Source organism: Alosa sapidissima, chromosome 9, assembly GCF_018492685.1.
Source record: "Alosa sapidissima isolate fAloSap1 chromosome 9, fAloSap1.pri, whole genome shotgun sequence".
Lineage (NCBI taxonomy): Eukaryota > Metazoa > Chordata > Actinopteri > Clupeiformes > Clupeidae > Alosa > Alosa sapidissima.
Window position 1 is genome coordinate 4,084,651 of NC_055965.1, and position 10,898 is coordinate 4,095,548.

The 10,898-nt window shown below is 44.0% G+C and overlaps 1 protein-coding gene across 1 annotated transcript; it reads left to right on the forward strand.

Moving 5' to 3' along the window:
- Window positions 1–681: 681 nt before the first annotated feature.
- dgke (diacylglycerol kinase, epsilon) lies at window positions 682–9,719 on the forward strand. The gene is made up of 11 exons (XM_042104820.1): window positions 682–1,757; window positions 2,190–2,349; window positions 2,721–2,840; window positions 3,199–3,342; window positions 3,576–3,733; window positions 3,917–3,965; window positions 4,235–4,348; window positions 4,798–4,869; window positions 5,553–5,680; window positions 5,966–6,077; window positions 7,148–9,719. The coding sequence occupies exons 1-11, from the start codon at window positions 1,297–1,299 to the stop codon at window positions 7,379–7,381; spliced, it is 1,752 nt and encodes a 583-aa protein (XP_041960754.1). The 5' UTR covers window positions 682–1,296; the 3' UTR covers window positions 7,382–9,719.
- Window positions 9,720–10,898: the final 1,179 nt, after the last annotated feature.

A 10,898-nucleotide genomic window follows, 5' to 3' on the forward strand; every position in this document is an offset into this window, starting at 1 on the left:
GTGTCGCAACTTTTTTGAAAAGAAAAATGAGTTGCATAATTCTAGAAACACAATTTCATGTTTAACAATTTGTGGGACCATGTCATTTATCAATGTTGGTTCTAAACGGCTATAGGCCTTTGAAATCCTCATCCTCATGACCAAATCAGCAGAATAGCCTCGGCTAGCCTACTGTCCAAGTAGTAAACATGCACTCTTCAGTTTGAACACTGGTGACACAGCCTAACCTAAATCATTCTCATTTAGAGTCCTATCTGTTTGACAACAGAGGCAGAGGAGTTCTGGTTTTATGATGAACGCTTTTAAAGTGCTGCGTGCATGATGCAAATTCTAACCTTACAGAATAGCCCTATAACAAATTCATGGGAATGGACAATGTTTTCAGCAAGCATCTGAGTGGCTATAGTGCCATAAGGCTTAGAATTGGTGTGCGCACTGCGCAGCATAGAACATGCACTTTTTCTTTTCTGTGTAGGTCTAATATTTCACACGAAGAGCGGTTATGGCTGCGGCAGCTATAACAGCCTATATCAATCCCATTCTCTGTTGCACGTCCCTACATGCAGCATGAGATTAGCCTGTTGCCATTTTTTTCAGGTTCTGATGCATGTGGGCAGAACTTACAGATGACACAGATGAGCGTAAACAAACTACGTCATCATTTCCGTTTCCGCCCAGTGGTTAGCATGTCGGAGAGGAAGCAAGTCGGTTAGCAATGGGCGACGCCTACGCGCTGGTGTTTCATGTTTACAGACTGTTTTATAGAAATACAGTATTCTATATACTCTAGGGAAGCAGATGTTGTCAAGTATTTCAGTGGTGCTCATGTTTTTGTCGGGATTTCGTCTGGGTTTAGCGGAGGTGATGGTGAGGACAGCCCAGGATGACTAGCTAATGGAGATGAACTGTTAACGTTACCCATTATAGAGAATGCGTATTACACCATTAGCTAACACCATCAAATTTGCTGTTTTCAGTGTATTCAAACGGAAAATATATTTTACTGTGATTTTGGTGTAGACCTATGTTATGTGCAGGATTTCGCCGGTGTCTGCGGGTTGAAGCATCAGGATGCTTCATTTATCATTTGAATGAAAACGTTGGATAGTGTTTCGTTTGTCATAATGAAATAACTACTTTGTCACGCCAGTGCACAACATTGTCCAACAATTTAAGAAAGCGACATGTTAACAGCGTTGTTGTATTTAAACACCTCAAATTGCTTTAATTGTTAATTCCAGTGTTTACAATATTGCAAGTGTACAGTATCGCGAACACTCCCCTCATATAGTTCAGATGGAGGCAGAGGAGGAAAGTGTTGGCGGACAGGTTGACAGCGCTGGGGCGCGGGAGGAGTGGACCCTCCTCATCTGGACCTCATTGGCCGTTCTGGTACCAGTGGCCATCACGCTGTGGTGCAGCATTCAGCGCTCCAAACGGAAGGTGTACATGAAGGACTTCTCTCGCAAAAGCAAACATGGATGGCATTGCACGGATCTCTTCAACAAGCCCACCTATTGCGGTCTCTGCTCTCAGCACATCCTCCAGGGAGCCTTCTGTGACGCCTGCGGGCTCTGCGCGGACGAGCAGTGCCTACGACGTGCCGACCGCACCATGCCATGCAAAGAGATTATGGCCCTGGCTCAGTCGGACGGAACTGTAAACCATCGTTGGGTGCGTGGAAACGTCCCCCTTTGCAGCCACTGTGCGGTCTGCAAACAGCAGTGCGGCACCCAGCCAAAGCTGTGCGACTACAGGTACTCATGACTTAGTCCAGCGCAGCTATTCAATCAAGTTTTTGCCCTGCAAGTGTGCATGCTACCATTCAGAATGACAGGCCTGCTGTTAAGCGCCTTAAAGCAGAACCACAAATTAATCTGCCATGAGTATTATTAAAAAGCTATTCTGACAGGTTCCCTGACAGCATTAGAGAGATTTGATCCTACGGAATTGTAGATATTCTCTTCAGCAATTAGGATAATGGATTTGTGACTGACCTGTACTAGTCTGTGGGTCACTTCCTGTTTTATCTGTAGAGTTTGTGCTTAACTTATCTGAAAACAAAATATAAATGTTTCTCTCTCTCTCTCTCTCTATCTCTATCTATCTATCTATCTATCTATCTATCTATCTGTGTGTGTGTGTGTGTGTGTGTGTGTGTGTGTGTGTGTGTGTGTGTGACCTGGAAGGTGTGTATGGTGCCAGACCATTGTGCATGATGACTGCAAGCCAAGTCTGGAGGACGGAGACCGCTGTGACCTCGGGGAGTTCCGCTGTCTCATCATCCCCCCTCACTACCTCTACCACGTCAACAAGCTGCGGCGCAGAGTCCCGGAGGAGTACAGCAAGGTGTGTGTGTGTTGGGGGGGGGGGGGGGGGGGGGGCAAATGTGTATGGCCTCAGCCTTGGTGTGCTTTTCAGCAGGAGTGCTTGCATGTGTTCTCTGGTGTCATTGCTCTGTAGTGGTCTGTGTTGAGATTTACATATGGAGGAACCTTTGCCTTTAATTCTACTTTGCATGTGTGTTTATGTTTGTGAAGTAGTTTCGAGTCCGCAGATTCTGCACCCTTCACAAGTTATGCTCAGATAGATTTTTTAATGAAAATAACTGAACACAATTTAATTTCATCCTCTCTCTGTGTGTGTGTGTGTGTGTGTGTGTGTGTGTGTGTGTGTGTGTGTGTGTGTGTGTCCGTGTCCATGTCCATGTCCATGTGCAGCTGGCTGTGGCCTGTGGCAGTGGCTGGACTCCAGTACTGGTGTTGGCCAACACTCGCAGTGGCAACAACATGGGCGAGGCCCTGCTGGGAGAGTTCCGCACCCTGTTGAACCCTGTCCAGGTCTTACCCCCCACCCCCGCCTGCCTGTCTCTGTAACCTCTGCTGTGATAAGGACATTGTAGTCTCTAGAGTACACAATGGCTGTTTACATAATGCTGTTTGTCAGAGTGGGTGGAAATGGCCATCTGGCTAATGGCAGGAGTGGGATGTAGGATACTTGTGATCTTGTTCCTCTGCATTTATAGTTGATGTAACTTAAGTTAATGTGATCTGTGCTACTCCTGAACTCGCAGGCAAACACACACTCTCAAATACTTCTCTTCTTTTGCACACCACACACATACTTCACACTGATAGCCATGGTGTGTCATAGTCTGTGGAGAATGATGTGTGTTCTCGCTGGCCTCTCCTGCTGCAGGTGTTTGACCTGTCCGAGCTGCCTCCCTCCAAAGCCCTGCAGCTGTGCACGCTGCTCCCCCCGGGCAGCGCGCGGGTGCTGGTGTGCGGGGGGGACGGGACGGTGGGCTGGGTGCTGGACGCCATCGACACCATGAAGCTCAAGGTGAGCCCTCTGCATGACTGGGATATCCTGCATCAGAAAGGCAGCTCTGTGCAGACTTCATGTTGATTACAGAATGCGGGTTGCCGCATGTAGTGTCTGTCTATGAGCTGTGACCGGAGATGATTTTAAGGCAGCAAAGCTAACATATACAAGAAAATCCTTCTGAGAATGTCTTGTGATTCTAATCATTCTGTTTAACTCTCCCTTTTTTTATCTGCCATTTTGATGTGCAGGGTCAGGACCAGTTCATCCCGAGGGTGACGGTCCTTCCCCTGGGCACAGGAAATGACCTGTCTAACTCCCTGGGCTGGGGGGCTGGGTATGCGGGCGAGATCCCTGTGGAGCAGGTGCTGAGGAACATTCTGGAAGCTGAGGTGGTGAAGATGGACAGGTATAGCAAACACCTTTGACGCCTCAATCCCTCAAATTTGGTGACTAGTTATGCCCACTGGATGACATTTGTGGGATTTGCTTAGCTGTGTGGATGAGGATATTTGTATGAACTTTGGTGTTTTTGTTTGCCCTCAGACATAACAAACTGTAACTGTTGCTTTGTCTGTCGCCACCTTTGCAGATGGAAAGTTCAAGTTGCCTCTAAAGGCCACTTCCTTAGGAAACCAAAGGTTAGTGTTGCACGAACAGAAGCACAAGTCATTCACAGAGACCTTTAGTAGCACTCTGGCCATCATTCTGTTAAAATTAGGGGAAGTGTTGACTGGCTTTTCACCTCCTTTTCAAAACCAGCAAAAAGGCTGGTCCAGGCATTTTTTTATATTGGTTTCTGCATTCTCGAGTGTTTCTCAAGTCTAAACATAATTACTTTAGTCAGTTCAACAGGCATCTGTTGAATCAGAGCCAGCTGGTACTAGTCCTCTGTGCTTGGCCTCCTCAGGTGCTGTCCATGAATAACTATTTCTCGGTGGGCCCGGATGCCCTGATGGCGCTGAACTTCCACACCCACCGGGAGAAAACGCCCTCCTTCTTCTCCAGCCGCATCATCAACAAGGTCAGCGCACACACACACACACACACACACACACACACACACACACACACACACACACACACACACACACAACAGCCGCATCATCAACAAGGTCACACACACACACACACGCACGCCAGCCGTCGTCACAATGACCCAAAGCACAAAGGGGGATTAATGATGCGAGGGAATGGACAATCAATTGAATTAATTTAATTGATATCTTTGAATATACTGTATGCTGTTTATTGATATTATTTTCTGAATTCAAAATCATGTATAATGTTGCCTATTTTATGTTTTCCATGGTCTATTTTCTTTATAGGCATCATTAAGTATCAGTCAGTTGAATCAGTAGTTTCTCTGAAACCCTCAGAAAACATGTTAACCTGAGAGTTTGTAGTCCTGCCACTATTTACCAAAAATACTTCATCTGTATATTGTTTGAACACAGTGGTCCTTTGTTGCAGGCTGTATATTTCCTTTATGGCACCAAAGATTGCTTAGTGCAAGAATGCAAAGACCTGGATAAGAGGATTGAGGTAAGATTGTGTTTTGACCTCTTTATGTTTGACCTCTTTGTGTATGGCCCTTTCAGAAATGTCTGATGCTATGTCCTTCAGAATGTGACTATTCAATACATATTTTGGATGTAAGTGATATGTATTAATCAGTCAACCAATATAAGATTGCATTAGCTATGTTATATCACATATGAAGAGGTTGTGGTCAGGTCATAAGCTGCTACCACAGTGCATCCATTAGGACCATAAACAATATCATGAGAGTACCCTGTTGGCCTGAAAGGGAAGGCCTATTTATAGTCCAGGCGACAAGTGTCACACAACAAAAACGAATTGCTGCCGACATATGTCATGGAGCTGTAGGCTTTCATAGTCCAGCGACAAATTGTTGAATAGAACATCTACTAGTTTCTATAACAACTTGGACATTAACGTTACATGTCACTGCAAAAAAGTAAACAGACGCACACCATGACCATGGCAACACACTACAGAAGTCGAACTCCAGTAGAACACTGAGTTAATATCCAGTCAGAGTACGTTACCTTGCCTGCGTCGTTCCAAATTTTTTGATGCACACGACAAGCTCTGCAATAGACAGAATTTGTGTCGCTTTTATGTCATATTTTGTCAAGCGACACGTGCCGTCTGCACTATAAATTGGCCTATAAACGTCTCTGCCCTTCCCTGTGTGTACCCAGCTGGAGCTGGACGGCGAGAAGGTGGCACTGCCCAGCCTAGAGGGCATCATCGTGTGCAACATCGGCTACTGGGGTGGCGGCTGCAGGCTGTGGGAAGGGATGGGGGACGAGCCCTGCCCCCCCACACGGTGAGGAGAACTAAAAAGCCTGCCCAAAAATCTGTGGCCCTTTTCTTCAGTGGTTTCCACAATCTGTTTCCAGCGTTAGTCAATTTGTGTTTTTTTTGGACATTTATCCTATTACAGCAAGCTGCTTTATAGTACTGCATACATCATTCCCATGAATATCAAACTGAATCAAATCAAAATGGATTTAATCACATCACAAACCTTGTGAATCAAATCAAACGGGGCCGTCTGTGCCATTGCCCAGCCCTAATGTTTGCTTTTGTCTTTCTTGTTGTCTTCCCACAGTCTGGACGATGGTTTGCTGGAGGTAGTTGGAGTCTACGGCTCTTTCCACTGTGCACAGATCCAGGTCAAGCTGGCTAACCCAGTGCGGCTGGGCCAGGCCCACACAGTTCGGGTGAGATGCTCCTCTTCCTCTCGGTCGGGAGGGAGCACTAATAATATAAACTGTAATCATAACAACAAAAAAGTATCGTTCTAGTTTAGATGCATGACAACGTCCACACACAAACTGGAGTTATAACGACACAAAGATTGATATAGTTGGGGATCACTTTCAGAGCGATTTTGACAACGATAAAAAGTAATAGCCTATCATGTAAATGTAAACGTCCGTAAATTCACAGTGAACACAGATTCATAGTGAACACACAAAGCACACAGGGCTTCGGGCATGTAAACGGAGGGTTGCCGGTTCGATTCCTGACCAGTAGGAACGGCTGAAGTGCCCTTGAGCAAGGTACCTAACCCCTTACTGCTCCCCGAGCGCCGCTGTAGCAAGGCAGCTCACTGCTCCGGGTTAGTGTGTGCTTCTCCTAACTGTGTGCTCTCTGTGTGCTCACTAATTCACGGATGGGATAAATGCAGAGACCAAATTCCTTGTATACGCAAGTATACTTTGCCGAGAAACCTGATTTACATTTACACTTTAAATTTTAGACATCACATTCATTAACACACCAGTAGAGACTAACCTTATCGTTGGTCAGTGTGTACGCTTTTGTCGTTATAGTTGTAGTTATTGTCATAGTTCAATATAGTGCAACACTGAGTGCTTTGTGTACAGTGCATTGTTTATCGCTAACATTCCAGCGTTTGGTTCCACCGAGACTGTAGTTTTAAAGGTTCACTTGGAAGTCTGTGTGTCGTGTAGTTGAGTTGTTGGATGCAGGGACAGCTTGCCCTTTTTGCCTGTTTGACACAGGATTTGCCAGCCTAACCTATCACCCCTGGCCGTAAGATGTGAATGCTCTTAGTTTTGGCTTGATCTTCTGCATTATGTGTTTTATAATGGGGCAGCGACTGAGGCCTGGAGTATGGGAGGGTGGAGGGATAAGAGGAAACTAAGGGGAAACTAAGGGCCTGTGGCTCTTCAGTGTGTGAACTGACCTGTTGTGTGTGAACTGACCTGTGGTGTGTGAACTGACCTGTGGTGTGTGACTGACCTGTGGTGTGGTCCCGCTGCAGCTGGTGCTGAAGAGCTCGCGGATGCCCATGCAGGTGGACGGTGAGCCGTGGGCGCAGGGCCCGTGCACCATCACCATCACGCACAAGACGCAGGCGCTCATGCTCTACCACAGCGCCGAGCAGACGGACGACGACGACTCCAGCGCCTCGGACGGCGAGGGAGGGCCGCCAGCATCCGACACCGCCGACCGCACGTCTGGAGACAAGACGTCCGGAGACGAGGTCTTCGTGTGAGACCCTCTGATGTCCTCCATCTCTCCCGTCACACCTCCACCTGCCCCTCGGCGGCTCCCGGCCTCGCTTGCAGCCCACCCCCCCCCAGACAAGGCCACAGGCTGCATGTAGATGTGCAGCATATATGTAGTTCATCTTTGTCCTCTTTGTTACATGCAGCTGAGGTGGCTTATGAAGACGAAAACTACAAATCCCAGTGCCATTAAATAGGAGGTCCTGCTCTGGACCAACTCTACTGATCCCTCATCCAGCCTGTGCTCTGGAGTTCCTCACAGCCATGAATAAAGAGTGTTGTGCTGTCCCTGGTGGACGAGGAATAGGAGAGCGAGAGAATTGTAAGGCGGAAGAAGTCGCTAACTGAATGTTTGCACCACTGCTATGTGTCATAGGCGCATAGTCTGCCTCAGAAAGTGCTATGTAAGAAACATTAGCTTGTGTTTTTATTTTTAAATAGTCTTACAGCGTCATATCCTTTATTTGTGCTGGTTTCCCTGCTGACCATGTTCCTTCAAATATCTTTTAGTTTACACTCATGTTCCTCAGAATATCTATTTGTTTGCTGTCAAGAGCTGCACTGGATGTCATATATTTACACACTGTTTTTCTTTCTACTTCATTTGTGTGCATTGAGGCAATAGGTTTGTCAGACATTCCTAACACAGGATCCCCTCATTAGAGCTGTGATGCTAAACATGTAGAGCACATGTCCCAGTAGGCTTTAGCCAGTCATGGCTTAGACACTTGCACACGTGTCAACCCATCGTGTTGTTTACTCAGTTTTAGAAGATTAGATGTGTTCTATCTCGTTTACACTTCCTCAGAAGTAGAGAATGCACTGAACTGCACTTACTCTATGGATCTGCAGATAATAGTTTACCCTCACCCTCCACTTCTCTGGCTGAATAGATATGGTATTGTTACAGAAAAGTAATGTTATATCAATCATTTTAATTATTGCTGTTTTGTGTTGCATTGTTTTGAATATCAGCCATTTATTTCATTTATGGACCACAAGGTGGTAGTCTTGGGTTATTTTTCAATCTGATCTGGTACAGGGTTCAGAAAGATCTTGGGGGCCTAGCGAATGACTTGCAGCTTTTTAAATTAGTTCTGCATTTTGTAGGCATCATCCAAGTTTGTACACTGAAAGGACCATAATTTCTGACAGAGCTCTGTTCAAGCATGTGGTATGTCTTAAGAAACGTGTCATGACTAACATTGTCATTGTGTCGTTTTTAGAGTTTCTGAGTTTAATGGCAAGCAGTTTGTCTTAAACTATCAGTTAAATAACAGGCTTGGCATGAGCTTTGACCAAATCTACTGACGGGGCGAGGTGCAATCATATCACATTTGATTCTAAATCACACACATTAACACATTTGTTTGTCGTAATGTTGTATTTACTTGTGTGTTACTCATGAATTGAACTTGGGTAGCAGTCGGCAGTATGTCTTAAAGACCTTGCGAAATGTTCACATTCTCTTACAAACGAACTGACGATGCCATTGTCCTGCTACGTTCTGTGAAGTGTTTGTTGAAGCCATATGCATGTGCCGCTCTGCTGTGTTGAATTGTACAATGTTGTCTCGCTGCTTGTGCCAGCCCTCTGTTTACGACTACACTGAATGTGGCAGGAACAGGCCACGTGCTTGTGATGTACAACTTCACACACACGCACGGGCACCCATACATATATATATATATATATATATATATATATATATATATATATATATATATATATATATGTATATATATCTATGCGGGCACCGCTATTTGAGAAAAGTGAATTTGAATGTGGCCAAAACATTTAATTGTAAGTGCTGGTCTTTTAACCAGATTAATGTCAGTTCACCGAAATGTAATGTTTACCGTTTGATCAATGTTTTGTCAGGTCTGTGTTGTCTGGGGTCAATATTCACATGGTCCTGAACATTAAGATATAACAAGAACAGCAGTCAGGTTTCAATTAAACCTTTTGTAGTATACACAAGCAAGAAGTGTTTATTAATACATTACTTTGGGTGAAGCAATCTGATAGTTACAAGATTAAACAGCATGGACATACTTTAGCTAGATACTTTCTCAATTCTAGGCCTTGTGCAATATGGCTTCTAAGCTCAATCAGAATCAACTTAAGTAGAGTCGTCCCTCATATCAAACAGACCCAGTGGTCAGTGGTAAAAGTACTATTCCAAACAAAGACAGGTGTATTTAACAAAGTATGGACTTGACATGTATGATGGTTTCAACAGTGTAAATGATATATTTGGTAAGTTTAAGATGAATGTAAGAATTGATGTACGTTTTGGAAAGTGAATAAATATTTTCATATATACGCACATATATTGTGTCTTCATTTCACTGTTAGCTACATCAGAGTACTTACTTTGAACACAAGCTGATAAACGTACATGTAGATGCACAAAATTCCTTGAATTTCCCCTTGGGGATTAATAAAGTATCTATCTACAGTGATGGCCAAAAGTGTTGGCACCCATGCTAAAGTTGACTGAAAAGAGGAATATAAAATCATCTTTTGGAAATTGATCTTATTGCCACCCCTATGTTAAATTCCCATAGAGACAGGCAGATTTTTTTTTCCAGAATACTGTGCATCCTGATAAAGTTACCTTGGCCTTTGGAATTAAAATAGCCCCACATCATCACATACCCTTCACCATACCTAGAGATTGGCATGGGTGTTATTTCAGTTAGCCTATTAGCTGGTTTGATGCTCATTGATACCAAAATCCCCCCGATTCCCCCCCATAAATAACAAACACAAAGTATCATGCTGTAGCAACACTTCATAAACTGAACCCAAACATTTAGATTTGGACCTATAGGTTATTATATAATCAGTATTGTAATATCTGTCAACTATGACGATCTCCATGCATGTTCAGTAGCCTATATTTTTCATTTAGTCAAGCAGTGACATGTGGTTTAATCAGTGTTGGGCAAGTTACTTCAAAATCGTAATATATTATGTATTACTTATTACTGTCATTTCAAAGTAATTCATTACATTATAATATTACTGTCTCTGAATTGTAAGGCATTACTACTATTGTATTACTTTTAAGTTACTTTTACCAAAATATCTTGAAATATGGATTTGGAATTCTAAATGCAGTTTATTATGCTCATTGCAAATGTGCTCATTGCACTTCTAATGGAGGGTGATGTGGTACAACATAATGACTGAGCTAGCTAACAACAGTAGAATGCAATAGGTGCAGTGATGGCTCATGATGCAATACAAGGAACAATCATAGCCAGAATTTTGTTTAAAGAAGACAAAAGGTCAAAGTCTGGTCAATTGTGATAGAAATGCTGTAACTTTAGGCTTAGGCCTACTCATTAAAATCAACAGAGAGCCCACTACCTGTATATTGTAACCCAAAACTTAAAGACATGTCAAGATAGGCTACACAGTGCAGCTACTGACCATTTTTGTGCCTTAACTGCAGTATTAACCTAAGTATGTCATTATATGGCCAACTATAAAGAT

Coding starts and splice junctions, on each gene's coding strand:
- dgke (XM_042104820.1), top strand. CDS start 1,297: ATGGAGGCAGAGGAGGAAAGTGTTGGCGGACAGGTTGACAGCGCTGGG. Junction 3,734..3,916: donor GAGGTGGTGAAGATGGACAG/GTATAGCAAACA, acceptor CCACCTTTGCAG/ATGGAAAGTTCAAGTTGCCT. Junction 3,966..4,234: donor ACTTCCTTAGGAAACCAAAG/GTTAGTGTTGCA, acceptor TGGCCTCCTCAG/GTGCTGTCCATGAATAACTA.